Raw genomic sequence first — 27,910 nt, forward strand, 5'->3', positions numbered from 1 at the left:
CACTGTGGAAAACGGCTTGGTGAGTCCTCAAAAAATTAAACACAGACTCACCACATGACCCAGCAATTCCACTCCCAGGTATACAGCCAAAAGAACTGAAAACAGGGAGTCAAACCCTTGCACACAAGTCACAACAGGCAAGAAGTGGAAGCAACCTAAACGCCCCTCAACAGATGAATGGACAAGCACAATGCGACATATAATGGAACATTATTCAGCCGTAAAGGAGAATGAAGTCCTGACACCTGCTACAATGTGGGTGAGCCTTGAGAACATTATTCTAAGTGAAAGAAGCCAGATCTCAAAGGCCACGTGTTGTATGGCGGGCGGTTGCCAGGTGGCTGAAGAAGGAGGGCTAGGGAGTGATCACTTAATCATTACTTAATGGGTACCAGGTTTTCCTCCGTGGTGGTGATAATATACTGGAACTTGATAAAGGTGGTGATGGTACCTTAAATGGTTAGTTTCATGTTATGTGAATTCTTCTTCAATTAAAAACAATTAAGCATAATCTATAGGACCTGTTTTAACTTTCCTCCCTGCGAAAACGAAAAGTGAAAAACAAACGCGACTTACCTTGTTCTTGGGATGGAGACCCTCCAGGGTGACGGTGTCGGCTAAGCCGAAGTGCAGCGTATTCCGAGCCAAGCTCACAGGAGGACCAGCGCGGGATAAAGTAACTTGGAAGCTCGTTTTGCCGAATAACCCTACGATAACCCTCAAACTTCTGAGGACGCGCAGCACCGAGTGGGGCCTCTCGTTTCCGGCCACCACGCTCCGCCGGGGCTGCAGACCGGTGGCCACGCAGGACGGTCCCCGGAGGACGAAGGGAGCTGGACGGGTTAGGGTTCGAGCTGGACGGTCCGAGCTGGACGGCCGGAGGCGCTCCCTCCCTGGCTGCAGCGCCGCGGCCGGCCGCCGGGGAGCAGTGGTGGCCCGCGCTACGCAGGCCTGGCCCGACCTCCTTCCTGCTCCGACGCCGCTCGGACCTCGCGCGCTCCAAAGCGCCCCGAAGGCCGCGGCCCCGGGCCACGCTCCGTGCTAGTACGTCTCGCTGACCACGCCCTCGCGTCCACGGCCAGGACTCTCACCTGCCCGGCCCTCGATGGCCCCGCCCCCAGCCCGCTCCAGACCACACCCCATCCGTCCCGCCCCTCGGCCCAGGCCCCGCCCGGCGGCCTGCTTTGCCTTCCAGGGCTCCACCCAGCCGATACAGCCGCTCTCCGGCCCCGCCTCTCTCCGGGCCCCGCCCAGGCCCCGATCCGCCGGCCTCCAGAGCGCAGACACCGCCCCTATGGGGGCCGCGCCCTCTCAGGCCCCGCCCCTCAGGCACCGTCTTTCTCAGGCCCCGCCCCGCCGGCAGCCGGAGTGCAGAGCCCTGGGACGGAGCTGGAGGCGCGGGTGCTGCGCGGCGGGCGGCTTCGGCCGGTCCCGGTGCCTGCTGGCCGCCGCCTCGTGGCTGCCGTGCGTGGCGCTGGGGTTGGCTCTGGGCTCGGAGCTGCTGCTCACCGCGCTGCCCGCAAACCACTGCGGTCCGGACCCCGCGCTCGCCCCCGGCCCCTGCCTGCCGCTGAGCTACCCCGAGCCCGCGCCCCGCGTCTGCCCCAACGGCACGCGGTCCTGCACGCGCGGCTGGCGCTACGCGCTGCCCGCCGCCGGCCTGCTGCGCAGCCCGGTCACCCAGGTCTTCTGCACCTGCCCCTCCGTCCCCCGCCCCGTCCTCTGCTTCCCTGCCCTGTCTCCCCCTCCCTCCGTCCCCCTGCCCTCAGCGCCCTTCCTCTGTTCCCCCTCCTCCAGTTCCGCCTCGGTCTTCGGCCCTTGATCGACGGGGGCTGTGGTACTGGGGCTTTCGATTGCGCGGGGCTCAGCCCCCTCCTGTCTGACGGTGCAGCAGGTGTCCATAGGCAGGGTGCAGGGCCTAAAGGCAGAGTCCGAGGCTGGGTGCTGCCAAGGTGGCAGGCAGTCCGGGAGGGGGGCGGTAAGCTGAAGGTTTGAGCAGGTAGGTGCCCAGCGGTCAGCAGGGCCTGGAGTTCCCTTCGGTGCCATGAACATTCTAGCAACCTGTGGCTTTGGGCTATGCAGGTGTTCAGGCTGGGCTCCCAAGACTTTGAATCAAGAGAGTGATTGGGTCACTTCCGTTTTTGAAGAGCAGACCTCCCACCTGTAAGGTGTGTGCAGGCTGGCCTAGGGGCAGGGACGCCAAGGACGCGGAGCGGGTAACGGGGCCTCCCTCCCCCTCCTCTGGCTAGGCCAGCCCACCCTGCCTTCCTCTTGGCATCCTCTGCCCGCAGCCCCACCCCCTGCCCCTGGGAGGAAGGGCCCCGGGTGGAAGCTTGGACAGGGTTGCCACATCCCGGCCGGGCCCACCTGGGGCCCTGAACCGGCTGGGCTTCCTCTTTCTGGCCACCTGTTTGCTGTAGTGATGGATCCTCGCCCACCAGCTTTCACAAGCAGTCGGATTTAAAAATAAAAACTCTGATGTAGTGTGACCCAAAAGGGTGTGTCAAGCTTGAGGAGAAGACACAGAGTAGCCCGGGAAAAGGGCCCTTGGCCGGGAAAAGCCGGTGGGCGTGGCCCTGCAGCCTGTTCCGGGAGTGGCTCTCGAGGTGCACAGGCCAGGGGAAGGGCAGGAGAGGCCCTGGGGCCAGCCTGGCAGCAGAGTGATGGCCGGAGAAAGGCAGGTGCAACCCCGTGCAGAGCAAAGGAGAAACCAGACTTGGGGCTCCATGCGGGTGTCCTGGGGACCCCAGGCCTCTACCACCTGGGGGCTCAGACCAGGAATTGTCCAGTTCCACGTGAAGACCACCAGGGTCAGGAGGCCACGCCGTGTGATCCTGAGCAAGTAAGTCCCTGGTCTCTCTGTACCTGTTTCCCTTTGTCTCCAGGGAGGAATCGGAACAGGATACCTAGGGTCCCTTCCAGCGTGATATTCTGGGAACTCCAGCGGGGGTAGGGGTCCTGGCTAGCTGACAGGTGACTGGTATCCCCTACAGTGGAACCTCGTGTGTGAGGACGGCTGCAAGGTGCCCCTGGAGCAGGTGGACGACCTCCTGGGCTGGTTGCTGGGCTGTGTCCTCCTGGGCCCAGGCTGTGACCGGTGAGGCGCTGCCCCGGCCCTTCTGCCCTGGCAGCCCTCCCCTGAGCCCTCCTGACCCCAATCCACGTGTGTCCCCTGCTGCCCACTAGGTTTGGCCGCCGGGCTGTGTTTGTGGGCTCCGGTGCTGGCCACGGGCCTGGGGGCCAGCAAGGCCCTGGCCACTGGCTTTGCCGCCCTGCTGGTTTTGCAGCTGCTTCGTGGGGGGGGGGCCTCAGCAGGGGCCTCCCTAGCCCTCTATGTGGCTCACGAGTACCGTGGGGGGCTCTGGGGGCCGCCCACTCAGGCTAGGCCTCTGGCCCGCTGGAGGGCGCCTTTCTGGCACTCCAGTCGAGGGCCCTTCTCCAGAAGGTGGGCGGGGAGCTGTCTGCTCTGTGGGCTCTGCCCTTTGTGGGCAGGCCCGGGTGCCTCAGATGTCCAGGTCCTGGGCAGGCCAGCGACTGATCACCACAGCCCTGGACAGGGCAGCCCTCCCGAGAGGCCTGGGCCCCAGGCCGTCTGTGTATGCCCAGGTCTGGAGCTGTGTGACACCCCACGCTGCCTGGCATTCTCCGTGGAGGTGGCCTCTTCTCTGTGGCGGGCATGCTGCCGCTGCCTGGCCTGGCCCTGCTCCTGGAAGACTGGCGCCTTCTGCAGGGGCTGAGCGCCCTGGCCACGGGACTCCTGCTGCTGTTTTGGGGGTGAGTGAGAGGGGTTCACATCCACTGTGGAGGCCACGTGCGTTGCTTCCCTCTGACCTCCATGCAGCAGCAGGAAGATGGGCACGGGCCAGGGACCCAGGGACCCAGAGCCATGCACTGTGCTTCGCCACTGGGTCCTTCTCTACTGGGAGGTCCCCTGGCATCCTCACCCCAAACCCGCAGGTCTCCAGCCCTGTTCCCCGAGTCTCCCTGCTGGCTGCTGGCCACAGGGCAGCCGGCCCGAGCCAGGAAGATCTTGCGGCGTTTTGCGGAAGCCAGCGGTGTGGACCCCAAAGACAGCTCAGAGGAGGAGAACTCCCTGGCTACCGGTAATGGACCAGCCAGGGAGAAGGGAGGCCTGGGTGCTGGAGGAGGGAGGAGAGGTGTCATCCCCTCCTTCATGCCCCATTATGTCCCCGGGACCACAGAGCCGGACGTGCTGTGTGCAGGGAGCCCCAGCCCCGACACCACTCGGTCCTGGAACTCCGGCATACCCGCGTCGCCTGGAGAAACGGACTCATCCTGGGCTTCAGTTCATGAGGAGGGGAGGGTGTGGGTGGGCGGAGGGGAGGGAGGGATCTTGGCCTTCCCCATGGGGTGAGAGCCCGCGGCTCTGGCTGGGCCTGCAGCTTTGCCGTGCCTCCCAGGCTGATCGGCGCGGTATCAGAGCCAGCTTCCTGCGCAACCTGGCCACGCGTGACCCCGCCTTCTGTTGGCCCTACTTCCTGGAGGCCAGCCTGGAGGCAGCGGCCGTGGTCTTCCAGCTCCTGACAGCAGACCTCTGGGGGCGCCGCCCAGTCCTGCTGCTGGGCACCTTGGTCCTGGGCCTGGCACCCCTGCTGCTCCTTGCAGGGACCCAGTGTGAGTGTGGGGCCCTGCAGGCCGGCAAGGTTGTCATGTGTGGCTGGGGGTTTGCCCAGTGGTGGTGGGGATCCCGGAGAGGCAGGCACAGGGCATGAGGCATTCGCATGAGGCTCTGTTCTCTCCCCACCCACCTCCCCAGTGTGCACCCGGGGAAACTGAGGCCCAAAGAGGTGAGGGCCAAAAGGATTCTACGTGAAGGGGCTTAATATAAGGGCTTGGTGTGGCCGGGGGGCAGCCTGCAACCCCTGACGCCAAGTGCAGGAGCAGAGGTGGAAGGCTGGGGAGGCCCGGATCCCTGAGACACGGGTGAGGGGAGGGAGGGAGTGTGGGCAGCGTGGGGCCTCTCCTCCTCCCCAGACCTGCCTGGCTGGACGCTGCTGCCCGTCTCTGTCCTGGGGCTCCTGGCCTCCCAGGCAGTGTCCGCCCTCAGCAGCCTCTTTTCAGCCGAGGTCTTCCCCATGGTGAGTAAGTGAGAAGGATGCAGGGTTGGAGGGCAGGGCCCTGCCTGTGCGCCCCGCGCTCCCCACACCCCAGGTCCATGCCATCGGGACCGGAGTTCAGGTGTCTCTTCCTGGGTGGCGAGGGGGACAATGGCCGCAGAAGGGTCTGCATATCAGCTCAGGAGTGGAGCGGTGGGTGGTCGGAAGTGAGAGCCCCCAGACAGGGTCGGATTCCAGGGCAAAAACCGACTTTCAGCTTCCTAATGGAAAGGACAGCATTTGATCCAGGGCAGCTTCCCCCCCAGACTCTGCAGGTGTCTTCCTGGGGCCTGCTAAGGGCCATCCACCCCAGGAGTGCTGGGTGCCCCGCTGGGCCATGTCCCACCGCCCCCTCTTGCAGGGGTGCCGGGCTGGGCCTGGTGCTGGGAGCTGGGTTCCTGGGCCAGGTGGCCGCCCCGCTCACCGACACGCGTGGCAGCACGGCTTCTTTCTGCAACACGCGGCCTTCCCGTCCTTGGCCGTCCTCGCCCTGCTGCGCGTCCTGCTGCTGCCCGAGAGCCGTGGCCGCGCACTGCCCCCGTCGCTGCAGGACGCCGACCGCCTGCGCCGCTCCCCGCTCCTCTGGGGCCACCCCCGCCAGGACCACCTGCCCCTGCTGCCAGCCTCCCTCCCCAGGGCCGGGACACAGCTGATCCGGGAAGGGTGACCAGGCTGCAGAGACACGCCACCCGCCAGTACGGGCAGACGGGTCTCGGGAAGGAACGGGAGGGTGGTGGGAAGTGGGCCTCTTTGCCGGGGGCCCTGGTTCCCCCTCCACGTGGGGAGCATAAAGGCATGGAGCTTGGCACCCTCGCTGGTTCTTCCCTCAGGCCGCACCGTTGGCTGAAGGAGGCTTCTGGTGTACACCTCCCCCTCACAACCAGGCATCCGCAGCCTCTCCAACTGCCCCCACCCTCTCGGGGGCCAGCCCACTGCTGCGGCTCTGGTGAGACTGAGGTGCAGAAAGGCCCTGCAAGTCGCCGTGCCAACTGTGCATTGGAGAGATGAGCACGTTTTTAATTCATGTTTGCCCGAGAGCTGCTTCCTTTCATACAGAGATGAGATCAGCGTGGGTGGGAAGCAGAGCTGTGAATGGGGCCTCTGACCCCATTGGAGGCAACTGACGGGGCAGGAGGGGCGCCTCCTTCTGGCCACTCCACTCTAGGCTTTGGGCCCTGACTTCCGCCAAGGCCCTAGGGCGGGGCGCAGGGCCCTCTGTCCATCTCGACACACAGCCGAGTCCGGCATGTCCGCTCAGGCGCCTGTAGTCTGCCCTGTGTCCGGGAGGCCGTGCCCTCAGCAGGGTGGGTGCAGGTCCCCATCAGAAAGCCTCTTCCCTGGTGCCCTCACGGGGCCCGTACAGGTCGGCCAGCCGGGCAAAGCGGGGCCCCCAGTCCCAGAGGCAGCTGTAGTCTGCGTCCTCATCACCCAGGCTGGACAGGATGGAGCTCAGCGTGCCTGCCACGGACCCGTCCCCCTCGTAGTCATAGATGAGAGCCGTGTCGTAGGGAGGGACGGCGGGGTCGCTGTCCGCGGCCTCTAAGCCCTGTGGAGAGGCCTGGGGCTCAGGACCAGCACGCGCCGGCCAAACGCCCTCCGCCACCAGCTCGGCCGAGGCCTGGCCCCAGGAGCCGGGGTGGGGGCAAGGTTTTCTCTGGGCGATTCTCCTTCCTCCTGTCCAGCCCCAGAGCGATGCCTCAGGCTCGTGGGGTGGGGGAACGGGGTGCAGGGCGCCCCTGGGGCACCCACCTCGTTGATGAAGTCAGAGATGTCAGAGGGGCTGGTGGGCAGCACGCGGGGGGCCTGGGGGTGCGATCGGCCGAACGGGGCGTCTCTGCGCAGAGAAGGCCGTCCCAGCGGGGCGCCCAGGGCCGCCAGCTCTGCCGGGTGGCGCAGCTGGTCCATGTCATAGGCATCCTGAGAAGGGACGGACAGAGCGCGTGGGGGTGAGGGTCGGGAGGCAGCTGGCCAGCTGGGGCCCCTGGGGAGACCCCCCCAGCACTTGTAAGCCACCCCGGCCCCCTCACCTGGTCCTCCTCCCCGCCCCCCTGCTCGTCGTAGTTGAGGATGTTGTCCCGAAGGTCGTCCTGCAGCCCGTGCAAAAGCCTCTTGTCACACGACTGCTGCCGGCACCGCACCAGGAGGGCCACCAGCAGGGCGAGCACTGGGGGTGGGGGGTGCAGCGGAGGTCGGTGTGGGGTGGGGGCGGGGCAAGGCGGGCAGGGCGGGGCGGGGATCTGCAGGCGCGGGCACTCACAGAGCAGCAGGATGACACTGGCCAGCACGATGACCAGGGCGCCCAGGCTGATGCCCGTGCCACCCGCCCGCACCGCAGCGGCCCCCGGCAGGCAGGCGCCGTCCAGGCCGCAGCGGCACACGGTCACGTTCAGGGGCTGCTCGCGCTGCTGGGGCGGCTGTCCCGAGTCCTGGAGCAGCAGGCTCAGGCGGTGCAGCCCCTCCTGGACCTGGAGCCTGGGCCGCAGGCGCGCGTGGCTCACTGCAGAGGGTGCCGGCGGTCAGCAGGGGCAGGGGCGGCCAAGCCCCTCTGCGCCTGTGCTTCCGGCGGCAGCCGGCCTCGGTTCCCCACCTGTCCCGTGTGTGTGATAACTGATCCCTGCGGGCCTGAGGATGCAGCGCACTGAGGTGGGAACCAGTGGGGACCTGCTCCAGGCTCTGGACCCCCAGGGGCGTGGGGCGAGCTCACCGTTAACCTGGCTGAGGCTCCAGTTCCGGGCCAGCTCTGGGAGCCTGGGGCTCAGCTGGAAGTGGAAGGGGGCCCCGTGGGGGGGCAGGTCCTCATCCGTGGCCCCCAAGAGAAGACCGGAGCCCTGCTCTGGTGTGCTGCACAGGCTGCCCCACGGTGGGGACAGTTCAGGGGCGTGGTCGTTGACCTCCAGGATCTCAACAGACAGGGTCCCTGTGGCCGTGCTGGGTGGGGAGGCTGCAAGCAGGAGAGGTCTGGTGGGCCCCTTGCCTCTGCAGAGCCCCCACCCGCCCCTTAAGTCTGCTTGGTGGAGCGCCCGCTCTCAGCCCTTGGGCAGCAGCAGGAGCCCCAGCCAGGGTTAGGGAGCCCTGGAACCCAGGCCGAGCTCCACGCTCACCATCATCTCGGGCCAGGATGATGGCCCTGTACCAGCCGTCCTTGAGGAAGGGGGATGCAGGGCTGAGCACGCGCTGGGTCTGGACCCGGCCAGTGGCCCCGTCCACTTGCAGCCAGTCTTCAGGGTCATAGTCCTTGGAGTAGCTGTTGGCGAGAAGGGGAGGAGGGGCCCTGAGCCTGAGCCGGACCCCCGGAGGTGTGGTCACGTGTAGACGCGTACACACGCACACATACGCAGGCCTTTAAGGATAGTCCTTCCACAGCCCTAAGCCGGTTTTCCATCCCAATCGACAGATGAAAAAACTGAGGCTCGGGGAGGGCAGGTGAGCTGCCCAGGGCCCCGTGGCCACTGAGTGACAGCTAGGATTCAACGGTGGGCACCATGTTGACAGACAAGGGTACACAGGGCCAGGGCAGGGGGTGAAATCCAAGACAGTAACAGCCAGTCCTAGTGGAGTAACGGCTCCCTGGAACGGACAGGGCCGGACACTCAGAGGCTAACCAACACAGACGGGCCGTGTCAGTGTGCGCCAGATGCAGCCCAGTCCTGCCTACAGGACGAGGTCACGTGAACACGCACGCGCACGCACGCACGAACGCACGCACGGTACTTGAGAGCCCCTGGGCTCTCGGTGATGCACACAGATGAGCCCTCTGCCCTCCGACCAGGGCCCTGATGGAAACCCTCAGGGCACAGGGCTCAGTACCCTTAGCTGTGCTGCTCCCCTGGCTGGGAGGTGGACTGGGGCTGCCAGTTCCCCTGCTCACCCCGGGGCCCCCACCTGAGCCTCTGCGGCTGCTGTGTGTCAGGGTCTCGGGCAGAGAAGGTGGCCACGGGGGTTCCTGGGGCCGCCCCCTCGGCCAGGCTGGTCCGCAGTGGGTTCTGCTGGAACACGGGCGCCTCGTTGACATCCCGCACCTGCACGCTGACCCTGGCCTGGCCCCGCTCGGCCCTGGGGGCCGCCACCTGCAGGGGAGCCTCGTTCTGCGCCGCCACTTTGAGGTCGTAGTGCTCCCGACTCTCGTAGTCCAGCGGCTGCAGGGGAAGCGGGGCGGCCGCCCGTCAGGACTCCGGCCCCCTCCTCCCATTCAGGGACGCCTGAGGCAGCTGCGGCCGGAGAGGCCTCTTCTGCTCTGTCCTCAGAGCCCCTTCTTTCCTTCTGCTTTTTAGCCTCGGAAAAACAAAAATCATGCAGGACAAAAAGGCACAAAAAATAATGCCAAAATGACGGCTACTCATCACGCAAACTTATTTGCTGGGTGTTGTGAGGCCAGTTTCCCGTCCCCTGGCCGGGCGTCCTCCTCGGTGCCCCAAGCAGACACTCGCCTGGGTCTTGCTAAGAGGGTATTTGGTGGGCGTGGTTGAACTGACCTGTCCAATCAGCTGACTTTAAATACAGAAGATGGTCCTGGAGAACCCGGGTGGGTCTCATCTGTGGGTGAGAGTCTCCAAGAGCAGACCTGAGGCTGCCCTGGGGGAGAAGGGCCCCCACCTCCAGATGCAGCCTCAGCTCCTGACTCTGCAGCCTGTCGCAGCCCCGCAGACGCCGGACTTGCCAGCCGCCTGCACGACGGCCGGCGTGAGCCAGTCTCTGGCAATAAGGCTCTTCCTGTGTTGACAGCTCATCTGCATCTCTATGCACGTGTATGCACGTGTGTGTATGCTCAGGTGTGTGCATGCACACGTATGTCCTGCTGGTTTTGTCTCTGGTCTCAGTTTGGCCGACATGTGAGGTCTGTATTTGTGCGTGTTGATCATATACTTTAAGTGGCAAGACACTGGAAGTAACGTGGGCTTGCCCCCTCCTTCCAGCCCTGTCCCCCTGTGGTCAGCGTGGCCCGAGCCCACAGTCCTAGCGTTCTTGGTCCCCTTCGCTCCCTTCCTAAGGATGCACAGAGGGTCCAAACGGGGTCCCAGGGTGTGAGGAGACGCACCCTCCTCAGCTCACCTTCACCACAGACAGCACACCCTCGTTGGTCCTGGGGTCGGTGCGGATGGCGAACTGCCCGTCAGGGTCGCCCTCCAGGATGGTGAACCTGGCCACCCAGTTGGGGGAGCCGGGCAGGTCCCGGTCCTCTACCTCCAGCCGCCCCACGTCCACTCCGCTGACGGCCTCTGTGGCCTCCAGGAAGAACTGTGGGAACTCGGCCCCGTTACCCACGGGTGGGCCGGGGACGGTCCCCTGCGGGGTCACCCTCCCACTGCCCACCCACGAGGAGTCCAGGGCACCAGGAGCCCCCTCCCAGTCTCGGCCATGTGCTGGGCACATCCTCCCCGGAGGGCAGGGCTGCCGCTCGCTCCCACCCAGGAAGGCTCGGGGACAGGTCCCACCCCAGGGTCTTGGTGGCTCCCCCCCAGGGCCCTCTAGCTCCTGACATGCTCACAGCCCCCCCGGCCCCCGATGCTGGCCTCCGGCAGGGTATCCTGCGCGGTCCACACAGGATGCCTCCTCTGTGGAGCACCGAGCCTCCCACCCACCAGAAGCCCCGGGATCGGGGGGAGGTCAGCCCTGAGCAGCGGCCGGTGGGGGTGAGGACGGTGGCAGCACCTGAGCCCTGGTGAACTCGGGGGCGTTGTCGTTGACATCCTCCAGTGTGATGATGGCCAAGGCCGTGGCGGTGAGGCCGTCTCCAGACATGTCCGCCACCTGCAGGGTCAGATTGTACACGGCGACCACCTAGGAGCACAGTGACACGGGGTCAGGAGACCCAGGTGGCGCGCAGGGCGGGGCTGGTCAGCCACCTTAGGGCCTGGGGGCAGGGCCGGCAGACCCCAGGAGGCTCCAGCATCTGCCCTGCTCCCAAGCTCTGGGGCAACAGGCTGCCGAGCCTCTCCGGGTCCGACGGCACCACTGTCGACCCCAGACTCTGCCCCAGCCTGTGAGTGGGCAAGAGGACGGTTGCCGAGCCGGATGAGCACTCACGGGGCACCTGCTGCACTGGGGTGTGGGGTCCCTGCCCTGGGGAGCCAGGTGCGGCTGCCGAGAGAGGGGACAGAGATCAACTAACGCAGTGAGTGGCCCTGGGGAAACCAAGGAGGGCTTCCTGGAGGTGAGGTGCCAATGCCACACAGAAGCCTGGCAGCCCGGGGCCGCAGGGGCCCCACAGGGGAGGAGTGGGCACGGCCGGCTGAAGGGCGACTGTTTCTCTGCAGCATGCGTGGTCGCTGTGGGCCCACCCCAGGCCGAGGAGCCCTCTGCTCTGCAGGCAACAGGGTGGGGGAGGTCTCCGGCAGAAAAACACGCTAAGGGCCCCTCACACCATCTCTGGACCGAACCACACAACTACCCGCGGGGCAGGTCTGCCGGAGCCCAGGGCCACGGACAGTGTCCGCGGCACTCGGACCCCTCGTCTGGGGGGCTGCCCTGCCTCAGCTGTCAGGGTGCAGCTGCATGGCCTCACCTCGCGGTCCAGGCCCACTTGAACTGTGCGGATGTCCCCCGTGTGCGGGTCGATACTGAAGAGCTGGGGGCCGCCCTGCTCCAGAATGGAGTACCGCAGGGCCGCGTTGTCCGTCTCCGGGTCGTCCGCATCCGTGGCCTCAGCCCTGGTCACGTAGGTTCCTGGGAAGGGAGGGGACATGTGGGGGTGACACCCATGGATGCCCGCCGCACCGGGTCCAGGCCCCCGATCAGCCTTGCACGTGCAAGCATCCCGGCGTCCTGGCTTGTGTCGCGTGTGGGGATGAGGTCGGGTGTCCGATGCACACTGCGGACACCTGTCTCCTACAGAACCCTGAGACAGACCAGGCGAGCCCGCTGGGGAACCAGCCCCAGGCGGGGCGAGGCAGCGCCCAGGGCCGCACCTGCGCTCTGGGGCAAACGAGGCCCTGGATCTCAGGAGAGAAGGGCCTCTGCAGGGGTCCTGGAGGTGCCCCAGCACCTGTGCCCACCTGTTTTCTGGAGCAATTCAGGTCTGACCACCCCTCCCCACACCGGCCCAGATCAGGTGTACTAAAAGTTATCCCGGTGAGGTGGACCAGCCTCGGGCCACCCGAGGAGCTAGCCCCCCCCTCACCTGTGACTGGGCTCATCCCAGCCCCTCCTGGGCCCTGACGGGTCAGCTGAGTGTCATGCTGGTGCCTGATGAACGGTAGTGACCTGGCCACTGACCCAGCCTTAGAAGGTGGGAAGCTACCTTAGCAGGTAACTCCTGGCATGATGCTGGACCCCAGGCTAAAGCCGAAAACAATGTTTAGAATAGGCACCCTGCCACCGGGATGCAGACACGCGCTCCCAAAGGCACCTGTCGGGCTCTCTGTGGCTGAGCAAGAGAAGAGGACCCAGAGGGACCCTGCAGAGCTGGATCGGAAGTGCGCAAACTCCTGGGGTGACTGGAGCCCAGCTTCTCGCCAACAGAGAAGAGGACCCAGAGGGACCCTGCAGAGCTGGATCGGAAGTGCGCAAACTCCTGGGGTGACTGGAGCCCAGCTTCTCGCCAACAGAGAAGAGGACCCAGAGGGACCCTGCAGAGCTGGATCGGAAGTGCGCAAACTCCTGGGGTGACTGGAGCCCAGCTTCTCGCCAACAGAGAAGAGGACCCAGAGGGACCCTGCAGAGCTGGATCGGAAGTGCGCAAACTCCTGGGGTGACTGGAGCCCAGCTTCTCGCCAACAGAGAAGAGGACCCAGAGGGACCCTGCAGAGCTGGATCGGAAGTGCGCAAACTCCTGGGGTGACTGGAGCCCAGCTTCTCGCCAACAGAGAAGAGGACCCAGAGGGACCCTGCAGAGCTGGATCGGAAGTGCGCAAACTCCTGGGGTGACTGGAGCCCAGCTTCTCGCCAACAGAGAAGAGGACCCAGAGGGACCCTGCAGAGCTGGATCGGAAGTGGAGGTGCCAGAGAGGACTCGTGACTTGTGATGGAGGCACAGAGCCGTGTTAACACAGCTGTGACAGTGCGTGCACACACGCACGTCTGTATGTATGTGAGCTGACTTCCCAGCCCCGGCTGCTGAAGGGGCCTGGGCCGGTTTGATGAGCTTCTGATCAGCCGTGATTTGAGCTTCAAAACAACGGTGCAAAGAAGCACAAGCCACTGAGTGAAGCAAGAATCCATAAATCCAGACACATCCGTGTGAACAAAACACATACGAGACAGGCCGGGACCCGGGACCCTTTGCTGCAGGGCTTGCGCCTGGACACAGGTCTCCTCGAGCTACAGAATACAAAGAAACTACAAGGGACTAAAAATAACTATGTACGTGGCAGTTCGAGCAAATTCTGGACAACATACAAAGAGACTAAAAAGCCCAACGGCCACTTCTGAAGAGCAAACACCGGCCGGGAGCAGAAGCAGGGTACCTGTGCGCGCCCCGCGCACACACCACCACCTAAGGTGGTGTCTTTCCCGGCACCATTTGCTGAGGAGACCGCCCTCTCCACGCTGAATGGTCCTGGCGTCCTGTGTGAAATCACCTGCCCGTGATGTGAGGTTTACTCCTGGGCTCTCTATTCAGGTCCATCTGTCTATGGTCTGTGTGTCTGTCTTGAAGGCAGGTGCACACTGATTACTGTACCTTTGCAGAAAGTTTTGAAATCAGGAAGTGTGTCCCCCAGCTTTGTTCTTTTCCAGGATGGTTTTGGCTATTCAGGATTCCTTGAGATTTTATAGGGATTTTAGAATGAGTTTTCTGTTTACGGCCAACCCCCTAAGCCACCCCCCCGCGGCCTGACCCCCTGGACACACCCCTGACCCCTGGACACACCCCATATAAGGAACAAGCTCGCCCCCCCCTCAGGGAGCAAAGCTAGCAAGGGAACCTGTTTCTTGTTCCCACTCCCCACCGCTGCAGCAGGGGCCCCAATAAAGCCTTGCCTGAATTTCTTGTCTGGCCTTTGATCGATTTCTATTGATTAAAGAGGCCAAGAACCCTGGTGGGTAACACATACACACACATATTCACATACAGGGGTACTGAAAGTCCTATCATATAATAGAGAGCTAAGTGATGACCAAGAAGAAACAATGAAGAAACAACACCTGACGCAGGCAAGAGCCGCCAGAGATGCTAACGCTGCTGGGCGGCAGCTTGAGGGGCAGCAGGACACCTGCACAGTCTCAAAGGGTCTCCCACAAGACACCTATTAATTACAAAGGGGAAAGGAGAAAAGCCAGAGCGGAGAAGCTTGGCGGACACCCCCTGAACTACAGACCCAAATCGGCATCTCCAGGAACGGGATGTGCACGCCTCCTGAGGGATGTGCACGCCTCCAGCCACGCAGACGCACGCAGGGACAATCATTACAACAACTGCCTAAATGCCTCAGGATGTCAGTGTCGTAAGCAAGGAGTTGAGCGGCTTTCGCAATGAAAACTACAAAAGATCAGTGAAAGAAACTGAGAAAACACAAATAAATGGACAGACAGAAGACTTGTTGCTAAGATGTCACTACCACCCAGAGCGACCTACAGATTCAGTGTGATCCCTATCAAAATCTTAAGGACAGTTTCTTTACATAAATAGAAAACTCATTCTAAACTTCCTATAAGATCTCAAGGGACCCTGAATAGCCTAAGCCATCCTGGAAAAGAACAGAGCCGGGGGACACACTTCCTGTTTTCAAAACTTTCTGCAAAAGTACAGTAATCAGTGTGCACCTGCCCTCAAGACAGACACACAGACTGATGGAACCGAATAGAGAGCCCAGGATAAACCTCACATCCACGGGCAGGTGATGTTACACAGGACGCCAGGACCATTCAGCATGGAGAGGGCGGTCTCCTCAGCAAGTGGTGCCGGGAAAGACATCCACAGGCGGAAGGATGGAGCTGGACCCGTAATTACTTAACAGCATATGCAAAAGTCAACTCAAAATGGATCAGACCTACGTGTACAACGTAAAACGAAAACTCAGAAGAAAACACAGGACACTGGTAATGTCACGAAGGCAATGATTTCTTGGATATGACACCAAAGGCACAGGCAACAACAACAAAAATAGACAAACCGGACTTCACGAACATTTAAAAATGCATCAAAAGACACTAACAACAGAGTAAAAAGACAACTCACGAAATAGGAGAAAATATTTGCAAATCATTTATCTGATAAGAGATTAATATCCAGGATATACAGAGAACCCGTAAAACTCAACCAGAAAAAAAAACCAACAAGCAACTCAATTCAAAAATGGGCAAAGGGACTTGAACAGGCCTTTCTCCAAGGAAGATATACAAATGGCCAATATGCACATGAACAAACACTCAACGTGACTAATCATTAGGGAAATGCAGATGAGAACCACGAGACAGCCCCTCACGCCCATTAGGATGGCTGCCAACAGCAACAACAAAACAAAACAGAAAGCAACAGGCGCTGGTGACGACGTGGAGAAGCTGGGACCCTCCTACACTGTTGGTGGGGATGGAAAATGGTGCGGCCACTGTGGAAAACACCATGGAGGATCCTCAAAAAATTAAAAATACGGCTTCCCTGGTGGCGCAGTGGTTGGGAGTCCGCCTGCCGATGCAGGGGACACGGGTTCGTGCCCCGGTCCGGGAAGATCCCACATGCCACAGAGCAACTAAACCCGTGCGCCACAACTACTGAGCCCACGAGCCACAGCTACTGAAGCCCGCACACCTAGAGTCCACGCTCCACAACAAGAGAAGCCACCGCAATGAGAAGCCCGCACACTACAACGAAGAGTAGCCCCCGCTCACCACAACTAGAGAAAGCCCGCTCGCAGCAACGAGGACCCAACACAGCCAAAAATAAATAAATTTATTTAAAACAATTAAAAATAGAACTACCATTTGATCTACCAGCCCCACTTCTGGGTACATACCCAAAGGAACTGAAAGCAGGGTCTCAAAGACATATCTGGACACCCATGTTCACTGCGGCACTATTCACAACAGCTAAAAAGCAATCCAAAGGTCCACTGAAGAATAAACAGATAAACAAAGTGTGGTATAAACATGCAATAGAGTATTATTCTGCCTTGAAAAGGAAGGTGACTCTGACACGGGCTACCACACTGACGAGCCCTGAGGACAGGACGGTCCGTGAAATCAGCCAGACCCAGGAGGACAAGTACTGTACGATTCCACTCACGTGCAGACAAATCATAGAGACAAAAAGCAGACAGTGAGTGGCAGGCACTGGAGGGGGAAATGGGAGTTAGCGTTTAATGGGGACAGAGTTCCAGTCTGGGAAAATGAGAAAATTCTACGGATGCTGGTGGTGGTGCACAACGATGTGAACGGGCTTAACACCACCGACCCGTACACTTAAAAATGGTTAAGATGCTAAACCTTGTTGCATGTATTTTGCCACAATAAAATTTGGCAGAACAGAAGTCAGTGTCATGAGCTCCTGGCGGCTGAGGACCCGTCCCCAGTGAGGGGGCGTGAGCGGGCGGGGGCCTCAGTCCTGCCACCATGACGAGAACGGAAGGGAAGATCACACCCGTGTGAGCCCGTCAGACGGTGACGCACAGGCGACCTGACACCCCCGAGTCCAGGCTGTGACCCCCCAGGAGGTGCACACGCTGGGGCTCCCCTGGTGGGGCAGGTGCAGCGACCCCACAGAAGCAGGAAGAGGGGCCGAGATTGGCACAGCTGCTGGCGGTCCCTGGGTGCCCACACGGGGGCCTGTGCCCTCTCCCACGCGCCCACTGACTGCTCCCAGGGAAGGCGGGGTGGGAGGAGACCCGGGAGGGCCCCTCAGCTCAGGCCACAGTCACAGGGTGAGGGTGGGGCTGCTGGGCTGGAGGGACGGCGCTTTGCCTTTGGGGGAGGAGCAGGGACCCTGAAGCAGCCCCAGCCCTGGGGCTCAGGGACCACCTTCGACCGAGACTGCCCACCCCCCAGTACCCCAGGAGCCCTGCCAGGTAACACACAGGGGTTGTCACCCCGCTAGGGGCCCCTCTGCATGCAGGGCTGCGCTGCCGTGGTGGGAACGCAGAGAGGCCCCCGGGATCCGAGCTCAAGCAGTGGCAGAGGCTAGGCCCGTCTCCTCTCCCCACCGTGGGCTGGCCCCCACCTCTGCTGTGCTCTCACACACAGGGAAAGACGGGAAAATTCCACCCTAGTGATTAAACAGCCAGCAGAACCAGATGCACGGCCAACCAGACACTTGGGCTTTTATCTGACAGAACTGAAGCAGCCACCCTCCGCGTGCAAAAGGCCCTAAAGGAAAAGGTGGATCGCATGCAGGAGCAGACAAGGCTCAGACAGGCGGCAGGGACTGTGGACGGAGGCAGGACCGCCTTAAAGGAAAAGGTGGACGGCATGCAGGAGCAGAGAAGGCTCAGACAGGCGGCAGGGACTGTGGACAGAGGCAGGACCGCCTTAAAGGAAAAGGTGGACGGCATGCAGGAGCAGACAAGGCTCAGACAGGCAGCAGGGACTGTGGACAGAGGCAGGACCGCCTTTGCTCTAAAAGGCTTCACTGGGCAGCTGAAGCGGAACAGGTATGCAGGTGAGATGTTACACTGTGTTAGTGTTAACCCCTGACTTTGAAGTTACGCCGAGTCCCTGGTGTGCTCTGAAGGCCTCCGGCCTGCAACCAGCCTGGGATCTGACCAGAGCCCCGGGGACCCGGTGGGGAGGGAAGGAGCAGATCACGGTCTGGAATGTCTATTCTGCCTGGAACAGAATCAGGCCAGGGAGTCTGCCCTGTGAGGACGCAGAAGGGACAGAGGGTCAGCGGTTTCTGCACTCAGTGTAGAATTAATAAGCGGTGAGAGGCATCGACTGATAACGGGCAGGGGGGTCCCTCTCGGGGGATGAAGGAGACAGAGGTGTTTGTTGCACAACACCATGAATGTGCTAACTGCCACTGGGAAGCTCGTTCCAAAATGGTTAACTTTATGTTATGTGAACGTCACCTCTATTTAGCAGGAGGAGGGGGAGGAGGGGGAGGGGAGAGCAACGGAAACCACCGGAGCTCTGCCATCCAGGAATCCTCTCTGAACTCGAGGATTTGGGGGTTGACATTTATATCGCAATGGGAAGAGGCTTGAGTCGACTTGTGGAAATTCCCTCCGTCCTGGAGACTGGTTACGTGTTTTTAGACTCTCTGAAGGACCTCTGAAGTTCTTGCTGAAGGGAAATCCTGGACTTCTGACCTACCCAGCGCCCTTCGCGAAGCTCCCTCCCCCACCGGGAACCCACTCGGCTCACCTGGGACGGCGCCCTCCAGCACCCGGCCAGTGAACACCTCCTGCCGGAAGACAGGCCGGTTGTCGTTCTGGTCCACAACCACGATCTCCAGGTCCGTGGGCTCCTCCAGGGTGGACCCCCCCAGGTCCAGAGCAAAGGCCCTGAGCTAGTCAAGCAGAGAGCAAGGGCTGGCACTGCGGCCCCCACGAGGGCAAGAGCAGCAGTGAGCGCAGACCCCGTGTCCTGCTGGAAACAGGTGAGAAGCGGCACGGGGACGGGGCAGTGCCGGGCAGGTGGGACTGCCCTCGAGGGGAGCCTGGGTTCTCCCAGCAGGGAGGGTGGCCACCACGCGCCCCCTCTTGCCTGGGCCACCAGGGAGCCCACAGCTGTGCTTCGAGCGTGGCTGCAGTGACGCTCCCCCTGGCGGCCCTGGTCTCTCCCCTGGCGGCCCTGGTCTCTCTCCCCTGGTGGCCCTGGTCTCTCCCCTGGCTCCCCTGGTCTCTCCCTGGTGCTCCTGGTCTCTCCCTGGCGCCCCTGGTCTCTCCCCTGGCGCCCCTGGTCTCTCCCCTGGCGCCCCTGGTCTCTCCCCTGGCGCCCCTGGTCTCTCTCCCCTGGCGCCCCTGGTCTCTCTCCCCTGGCGCCCCTGGTCTCTCCCCCTGGCGCCCCTGGTCTCTCCCCCTGGCGCCCCTGGTCTCTCTCCCTTAGCGCCCCTGGTCTCTCTCCCTTAGCGCCCCTGGTCTCTCCCCTGGCGCCCCTGGTCTCTCCCCTGGCGCCCCTGGTCTCTCCCTGGCGCCCCTGGTCTCCCCTGGCGCCCCTGGTCTCCCTGGCGCCCCTGGTCTCTCCCTTAGCGCCCCTGGTCTCTCCCTGGCGGCCCTGGTCTCTCCCCTAGCGCCCCTGGTCTCTCCCTGGCGGCCCTGGTCTCTCCCCTAGCGCCCCTGGTCTCTCCCTGGTGCCCCTGGTCTCCCCTGGCGCCCCTGGTCTCTCCCTGGTGCCCCTGGTCTCTCTCCCCTGGCGCCCCTGGTCTCTCTCCCCTGGCGGCCCTGGTCTCTCTCCCCTGGCGCCCCTGGTCTCTCCCCTGGCGGCCCTGGTCTCTCCCCCTGGCACCCCTGGTCTCTCTCCCTTAGCGCCCCTGGTCTCTCTCCCTTAGCGCCCCTGGTCTCTCCCCTGGCGCCCCTGGTCTCTCTCCCTTAGCGCCCCTGGTCTCTCCCCTGGCGCCCCTGGTCTCCCCCTGGCGGCCCTGGTCTCTCCCCTGGCGGCCCTGGTCTCTCCCCTGGCGCCCCTGGTCTCTCTCCCCTGGCGGCCCTGGTCTCTCCCCCTGGCGGCCCTGGTCTCTCCCCCTGGCACCCCTGGTCTCTCTCCCTTAGCGCCCCTGGTCTCTCTCCCTTAGCGCCCCTGGTCTCTCCCCTGGCGCCCCTGGTCTCTCCCCTGGCGCCCCTGGTCTCTCTCCCTGGCGGCCCTGGTCTCTCCCCTGGCGCCCCTGGTCTCCCTGGCGCCCCTGGTCTCTCCCTGGCGCCCCTGGTCTCTCTTCTGAAGTCTCCGCTCCACACGTGGAATTGTAACTTCAGCCACCCCCTGTCCCTTTGGAGAACAGACTTGGTACAACTTCCAGGGGAAACACACCCTCTAACTCTCTGTGTAAGGGAACCAAGAGCTGGTTCTCAAAGTCTGAGGGAGACTCCGGGCACAGGAAAGGCAAAGGCTGCAGCCCCCTCCCCGGGGCAAGTCTGAACATCACCTTAGGGTGGCCAAGATGGGGGGCGGATCATCTGTCTGTAGGGGAGCCAGGCGAGTTCCAAGCTCCCCTCCTTGGCCCCTCGCTCACCCCCTCCCCACTGCCCTTTCTCTCAGACCCAACAATCCCAAGACCTCCACTGGGCAGATCCCATCCCACCTCCCCCGACGTCCCACCCTGACAGTCATGGGGCAGCTGCCGCTGGGGGCGGCCAGTTCCGTGGGATTCCTCCCAGCACCCCTTCTTCAACTCACATAGCAGGCTCAGGGGAGAACCGGCCACACCAGTGTCTGGTGTTGCTTTCCTGGGAAGGCTGCCGCCCACCCTGAGGCCGGCTGCCCAGTCCTCCTGGGCAGGACCCAGTGTTCAGTCTGCTCACGCACCTGCCAAATGTGCCTGTGATCCTGACACCTGCTTCCTGGGGCAGCCGGTCCCAAATCCCACCCCTGCCCCCCAATTAAGGATGCTGGGTTTTGCGGGTGGAGATGTGGCCATGGCCCCCATGGGGAGGGGAGGGGAGGGGCGGGGCGGGGCGGGGCGGGGCCCACCCTGAAGCGGTCTGTCTTCTCTCGGTCCAGCACGGCATTCAGGGACACCTTCCCTGTGAACTTGTCTATGGAGAAGATCCCCCGGGGCTCCTCGTCCACGCCGGGCCCCTGGATGCTGTAGATGATGCTGCCCAGCTGCTGCCTGTCCGACTTGATCTGTGGGACAGGTGATGGGCTGGGGAGGTGCCCCAGGGGAGGGGTGTCCCCTCTCTGCAGCCCTCGGTAACCCCCCAGCTGGGATGGGGTCGCTCAGCCTGCGGCCCCAGGGGTGTGCCCGCCCTAAAGCACGCGGCCCCTCACCTGCACCAGGGGGAAGGGCAGGCGCTTGTGGTTCTCGGACACACTGATGGGAGGGATGACCCAGGCTCTCCGCACGCGGCCCGGTGCCGGCATCCGGTGCCAGGGGTACAGGGTATGCGGCCTCCTCGGCCCGGGGACCCCCACTGACAGGCACAGGCTCTGCAACAAAGAAAACCCTCCGTCACCACCACAGCAGCGCCCGGAGCTCCCCAACCAGGGCCGGGACGCCCCCTCCCTGACTGCCAAGCCCTCCGTCGTGTGGCCCGGGGAGGTTCGGGCGCCAGGACTTGGGGGGTATGGGGTGCTCAGGGGGACAGGAGGCAGCCTGGCTCCCGGGAGCCCGGGGATGGGTGGCGAGGCCCGGGAGGGAGGTGGGTTGAAGAGGAAGGGCAGCTGGGCTGGGGGCAGTGGGGGGACACAAGGCCACCCCAGGCCTCCTGGTGACGTGAACTCTTGAGGGCTGGTCGAGGTTGACCAGGCAGCGCTTTTGTCCTCAGAGGCCCAGAGAGGGGGCCACCTGGGGGCCAGAGCGCCCACCCCTCCAACACCCAGGGCAGCTGTTCACACGGCAGGTCTCCTCTGCCAGGCTGGGGAGGGGGACACTCCACACGCCTCTGGGAAGCAGGCGGTGGGGCTGTCTGTCCCAGGGCTGCTTTGTGGAAATGAAACGGAGCTGAGCTCCCAGCTCCCCGCCCCCTGCGGCAGCTGCCTCTGCCTCTAGGGACCGGCGGGGTGGGGCGTGTGCAGCTGTGAGGCTGAGGGGCCGGCGGGAGGACGGGGCAGCTGGAGTGTTTTGGACCCTGATCCCCCAGAGCCCAACCCCAGCCCGTGCTGTTTTCCTCCCAGAACCGTGGAACCAGGTGTGACCGTGTAACCAACACTTTAGTACCTGGAACCCGGGACGCTGTCTCCGGCTCCGCACGCCCAGGGGACAGGGGGGCCCTGTGTGCAACGTCCCCGAAGCCCAGCGCTCGGGGCCTGTGGGGCTGCAGAGGCAGGACAGAGTGCGGGGCAGCCGTGTCCCCCGACGCTACGCCACAGGCGGGGCCAGGGATATGCACCCACCGCCCTGCCACCACCCGCTGAGCTCTGGGCTCAGCACTGAAGCTAGTCAGGAACGCGGCCCGCGGTGCCGAAACCCTCCCCAGACCCACTGTCAGCTCGTCCCCCCCCACCTCTCAGACGGGGAAACTGAGGCCCAGAGAAGAAAGCTACCTGGCTGGGTGAGGGCAGAGCTGGCGGCAGCCCCAACCAACACCCAGAGTCTCCTGGGACAGCCCTGGTCTTCGTATCCCACGCCTCGATCGGCCAGTGGCTGGTCTGAGCGTGGGCTCAGGCACTGGGGCCGGCTGGGCGTGGAGGCACTGGGGGCCCTCTGTGCTCCCCGAGTCATGAGTGGGGCCGACGCTGGGGCACCCTTGGAGGGCACAGAGCCTGGCTGGACTTGGATAAGGGCTGTCAGGGCCCAGGGCGGGGGCAGGGATGCTACTGGGACCCAGCTCGGCTTGGCTATAGGAGAACGTGAGCAACACGCCTTCCATGGCCCTTATGACCCCCCCAATCCCCCTGCGTTTGCAGCTGCCCCCTGCCCAGCCCCCCTCCAAATCCAAGGCAGGGCAGTGCGGGAGATGCAGTGGAGCTGCTCCTGCCAGGCCCCTCCCCAGCTCTCTGTGCTGCGGGCTTCCTCTGCCTCCCACGGCCCTTCCCCTCCTCAACCCCTTGACCCCGCCCCTGGCCGGCCGGTCCACCGACTTCTGCTGAGGTTTCCATCCCTTTCCCCATCGCAGTCGGTAGAGGGACCGGGCCTGGGCTGGTGGCCTCAGGGAAGGGGAGGTGGGGGGACTTAGACTGGGGAGTGGGGGGACTTAGGGGGCAAGGGAGGGAGGAGAGGCCCCTCAGCCAGGAGGCTGCTCTTCCAGGCAACCTCTGGCCTGTGCCCCCCTGCATGGCCTCCCTGTTCTGCCCCCCTGGGTCCTTGTACACTTTGCTGACAGAACTGCACTGACATCCAAACTAAAGTCAGTCTCCCTGGGGGGCCCCGGGCCACCTCCCCGGTGCCCAGACCTCGTCCTGCCACTGCACTTGAAATGCCAGGGGCCTGGGGTCCAGGCAGCAGCACACCCGGCTTGGAGAAAGGGCTGGGCGGTTCACCATGCTGCCGAGCTCCCCGTGGCCCGACAGATGGCAGCACTGCCTCCAAGCCTCCCGGGCAGCTGGCTTCTCACCAAGACGGCCCAGCACAGGCCAGCGTGGTGTTCCCGCCAAGCGGAGACCTGCCGGCCTTTGTCACAGGCTCGGGGGGGGGGGGGGGGGGGGGGGGGGGGGGGATAGCGTCTGTTTCCTGGGCAGCTCCCTTGCCCCCAACCTCGCCGTTCCCCGCCCCTCCCTCCGCCCCTCCCCAGCCCCTCAGCCCTCAGGGAGCAGCAGAGGCGGGAGCCACAGGTCCACCAGCGCTGAACCTCCATCGCAAGGAGCATTTCTGTGATGCCCAGTGACACAGAGGCACCGCCCTGACCTCAGCAGGGAGCGAGGGACAGCCTGCAGATGCTCCCGGGCCTCAGGCTCTTGGAGAAGCACTGGGGGACACACTGCCCTGTCCATACCTGGGCCGGCCCCTCCGGCCCTGCAGCCCCCCACCGAGCCTACGGCTGCCCCCGCCCTGCCAGCAGCCTTGCTGACACTCCAGGACGCCCACCGGCTTGGCACAGGGCATGTGGCCGGGGCGGAGTCTGGGAGTCCTGGACCCCCGACTCTCCACGGCCCAAGGTCACGAGGTCAGCAGGAGCCGCAGAGCCTTGGCAGGGCCCCTCGCCCAGATCGGAGGCTGCAGTAGGTGGCATGGCCAGACTGGGCTGCAGCCGGCCTCCGGCTCTCGGGACGCTTCTCAGTTTGTCCTTTGTCCTCCCGCCAGCCCCTTCCCAGAAGATGCAGGTGACCGGGGAAGGCCTGGGAGCCGCCTGGGAATCCCAGGACATTGGAGTCGGGACGAAGCCACGTGCACAGAGCCGTGGACGTCGAGTCCACATTGCTCACAAACGCTGTCACCCTCACCGCCCCCGCACCACACAGAACCAACGGGCATCAGGGACCCACTTCTCCCAGCGGGTGCCCGGTGGCATCCCCATGCTCACCCTCCGCCGCTCCCTTAGCCAAGAGCCTGAGAGAACAGCCTGGAAGCCCTAGAGACGCCGGGCCGCTGCCCCCTCGCTGTGGTCCCAGCCCTGGCCCCCAGCCCCACGGCTGCCGAGTAAGAGAGCTCCCCCGTCTGGTTCGGAGCTCGTGGGGCCCAGCAGCGCGGTGAGCACCCTACAAACCCACTGCAGGGGCAGGAGCGGCCTCACCCACCCCAGACCCAGGCAAGGGCCCGGGTGGGTGATACCGTGTAGCTGCAGGCCACGGTGGGCAAGGCCCTGAGCCCCTGAGCCCGAGAGCAGCTGGCCAGCTCCTCCCGACGCCTCTCTGGCCTCTGGGCGGCTCCCGTCCCCTGGGATCTGAGATGGCGCCCCCTCCCCTCAGGCCCCCGCAGGGGGGCTGGGCTACTTCACCACCGGCTGGGGCTTCCAGACTTGACTTGTCATCACAACCAACCAAGGTCAGGAAAAATACAGATGCCACCAGTTCACCCCCGGCCTACTGAGTCAGACCTCCCAGGGGGTCCCGGAGCCCCCAGGTGAGCCTTGGGAACATCTGGGAATCAAGGCAGGCGCAGGGCCGAGAGGCGGGGCTCGAGGGTCACACAGCCCTGCCCCGGCTCCCACCCCACCCCTCGGAGGCCCTACGCGTGGACGCACCCCACCATCAACTGTTCAGAAGCGCGCAAGTGCCTGAGCCCTGGAGGGAATGCCTGCCGCGCTTGCCCGCTGCAGGGGCCTGTCCTGCCTGGGCGCCTGGGGGCAGCCCGCAGAGCTCTCTGCTTCTCTCCAGCAGCCCTCGGTGGGATCGGAACAAAGAATTACGAGGCACGGCCCTGTCTCCTGGGAAGAAAGCTGATGGCTCACCTGCCCTGGATAGAGAGGCTGGTGGCCAGGGCGGCCAGGGGGACAGCAAGGAGAGCCTGCTTCAGCTCCTGGCACTACGGCCTCTAGTGGCCCCTGCGAGTGGCAGGCAGGAGGCCCGGGTGCATCCTGGTTGACTGAAGGGTAGCATCTTCCATCTCCCTGCAATCGGGCAACCCTTACACAACTGGGAGGCAGCCACGGCTGGGGAAGGGGCTCTGGGGCTCTCCTGAGCACGTGGCCTCTGGGAGGAAGCCGCAGCCACACTCCTGGGGGCTTTGCAAGCCGTGAAGACCCCCTGAGGCAACGGGAAAGTCCTGGAACAGGACAGTCCCCACGGCAGACACGCATGGTCTTCTCCAGAACACACTGTCGGTGTGACAGTAACCGGGGCCGCGGAGGGAAGCCAGGTCGGGGTGCTGTCCTCTCAAGGTGGGCAGGACAGCCGGGAGCATGGTGCCTGCCCCAGTCAGCGGGGGTGGGGTGGGGGGGAGGCTGGAGAAAACAGCTGTCCCTTCGCCTCGCCATCTTGCCCCTCCTCTGAAGCCTGCAACAGCTGGAGGGGGCTCAGGGGAGAGCCGCAGGGGCCTCTCTGGGCCAGGCGGACAGCTGGGTCCATTCCTGGCGCGCCTGATGCCTGCCAGGCCGTCCAGGAACAGGGCGGCCTGGATTCCAGCCGGGGGTGGGGAAGGGGCTCAGGCCAGGGGAGCTTGTGGGGCCTCTCCCTCAGCCCAAGCAAACCCCACCCACGTTCCCCCGGGCTCCAGGCCTCGCACCTGCTTCCTGGAATCTGAGGGACCCAGGCCCGGAAGTGATGCTGGAGGGGTGTCCCCGCACGTGAATGCACGGGCAGCGACATGGCTCAGCGGAGCCGGACGCAGGCTTGGGGCCCCTTCCAGCAGCACGTGGGTCTGCCATCTGGGCTCCCCACCCCCAGGCAGGGGGGGTCCCAGTGAAGGCCCAGCTACTGGGGACACCACGGGCACAGGTGAGGGGCCGATAGAGGCCAGTTCCGAAAAGACACACGCCAAGCCCCCTGGCCGAGATTTCAGGCAACACAAGGGAAGGGTGAGCCTCGTCCAAGGCCACCAAGCAGATGACGGGCCTGTGCGGAGTCTGGTCCACAGGCCCCCACCCCAGGGGCCCACCCGAGACAGCCCTGCCGGGGGGCTCCCGGAAGTGGAGGAAGGTGTGTTGGGAAGCGGCCGCAGGACCCGTGTGGCTGGACAGGAGAGGACAGAAGTCTGAAAGCTGAGCTGGATGGGGGAGGGCCGTGCGAGGTCCTGACGCAGACACATGTCGGCCAATCCCGAAGTCGCTCCCCTCACACCGGAGCTAATCTGAGCCGCGGGGAGTGCGGGAACATGAGTGGCCAGGCCCGCTGGCTGGCCTCCCAGCGCCACCAGAATTCCCGCAGTCCCCAGCTGTCTGGGAGCGGGTGCATTGGGCATGACCCTGGGGGAGGGGAGAGGCATCTGAGGGGGATCTACTCCCCTCCCCCGCAGCAGAGTCCCCCTGGGGCCCAGTCAAAGGATGACACCCCCAGACCCAGGAGTGGGCCTCCGAGGACATGCCGCCTGATGCGGGGCAGGGGCAGGAATAGTGGGGAGGGGGCGTTGCAGCCTGGAGCCTTCTGGAGCGCATGGGGGCATCCAGGCCCTGGGGTGGGGGCAGAGAGCCCGCTGCCCCGGGTGGGCTCCCAGCAGCGGGCCGAGGGGCACAGGCCGTGGGCAGCCAGGCTGTGCCAGGCAAGAGTGGCCGCGGCCTCCCTCTGGGTCAGGTGGCCATGGCAGTGGGGAGCGGCCAGCACCGCCTCCATGGGGTCAGTGAAGGCCCGGAGGCAGGGGTGTGGGTAGCTGGGGCGGGGGGTTGGCGGCACCTAGTCAGCTGCCAGGGGCTGAAACCCGAGCTGGTGAGCCGGAGCCGGGGGCGCCGCGGGAGTGAGGGGCGACGCTCGCCAGCGGCCAGCGCTGCATGATGGCTCTGGAAGTGTAACAGTGAGTGATGATTCGTGGGCGCAGGGCCAGGCCCTGTGCTCATCACCTGTCAGGTGTAAGAGGCCTGAGACCGTCCTCCTGGCCCCCGGCCCTCACCAGTGACCACCGCTCAGCCCAGTCCCCCGAAGCCCGGAGACCACTGAGGCCACACGCTGCACTCCTGGCCCCAGCCTAGCACCTGCCCAGAAGCCAGGGGCCGAAAGGATGCGGTCCCAGCCACCCAGGGGTGCCCGTGTGGCGAGTGGGGCGGCCTGTGTTTCCTGCCGCCCGTCCTGCTCCCACCAGGGAGACCAGGGCTCCCCAGGGAGAGGGGGTTTCTGGAGGGCAGAGCCCGCAGCTGCCCCTGCCGGCCGGACACATGGGGGCTCGGACTCCACCCAACTAGACCACGGAGAATCACCTACCAGCTCACAGGGGTCCCTAGGGACCAGGCCTCCAGGCTTTCCCAGCTGGGGATGCTCCTGCCGCCCCCTCTCCCTCGCCTCCCGCGAGACTGAACACTCCCAGACCCCAGCAGGGCTGAGGGGCGCCCCTCCGGAGTGAGGGCTCGCCTTCTGGGTGCTCTCCTGGCCGTCCCCGAACTTGGCTCCCCGTCCGGTCCAGCGGAGGCGGTTACACTCCCCCCTGGACAGGGATGCCCCGCACAGAACCCTCGGCTCTCGGTCCCCGAGGCCGGGACGCCCCACTCTAAGACGCCGGCGCTCAGTGCAGGGGCCAGAGACCCCCGCGCAGCGCCCGTGCCTTACCTGGGCCAGCAGCCCGAGGGCGAGGAGGAGCGCGGCGTCCATGGGCCGGCGGCGGGCAGCGGGCCGAGTGTCCGGCGGCGGGAGCGACGCCTTCTGCTGGGACAGGACCCGGCTGAGTGACAGCACAAGTGTGCGGGGCGAGCCTGGCGAGGGAGTGATAATGTGTGCGGGGGCGAAGCTGGGCGGGGCGTGGGGCTGAGTTACAGCACGTGGGCGGGACGGCGCCTGGGGCTGAGTGACAGCACGTGTGTGGGGCGGGGCGTGGG

General features: G+C 64.3%; 2 protein-coding genes across 2 annotated transcripts; one reads left to right on the forward strand and one right to left on the reverse strand.

Moving 5' to 3' along the window:
- Window positions 1–1,105: 1,105 nt before the first annotated feature.
- SLC22A31 (solute carrier family 22 member 31) lies at window positions 1,106–5,784 on the forward strand (the record flags this gene model as incomplete). Its single annotated transcript, XM_082863016.1, is given in 14 exon segments — window positions 1,106–1,684; window positions 2,994–3,097; window positions 3,187–3,216; window positions 3,218–3,351; window positions 3,607–3,645; window positions 3,648–3,774; window positions 3,958–4,103; window positions 4,203–4,214; window positions 4,217–4,309; window positions 4,312–4,330; window positions 4,442–4,635; window positions 4,996–5,107; window positions 5,479–5,552; window positions 5,555–5,784. Coding segments are annotated over 14 exon segments (1,893 nt in total).
- A 654-nt stretch (window positions 5,785–6,438) lies between these two features.
- Window positions 6,439–27,686, reverse strand: CDH15 (cadherin 15; the record flags this gene model as incomplete). Its single annotated transcript, XM_082863017.1, has 14 exons — window positions 6,439–6,663; window positions 6,867–7,034; window positions 7,145–7,281; window positions 7,375–7,614; window positions 7,822–8,058; window positions 8,219–8,361; window positions 9,000–9,253; window positions 10,167–10,352; window positions 10,767–10,895; window positions 11,620–11,780; window positions 18,348–18,492; window positions 20,607–20,762; window positions 20,907–21,065; window positions 27,645–27,686. 14 exons carry the CDS (start codon window positions 27,684–27,686, stop codon window positions 6,439–6,441), a joined length of 2,382 nt encoding a protein of 793 aa, XP_082719143.1.
- Between the last annotated feature and the right edge of the window lie 224 nt (window positions 27,687–27,910).

Source organism: Leucopleurus acutus (genome assembly GCF_964270905.1).
Source record: "Leucopleurus acutus genome assembly, chromosome: 20".
Lineage (NCBI taxonomy): Eukaryota > Metazoa > Chordata > Mammalia > Artiodactyla > Delphinidae > Leucopleurus > Leucopleurus acutus.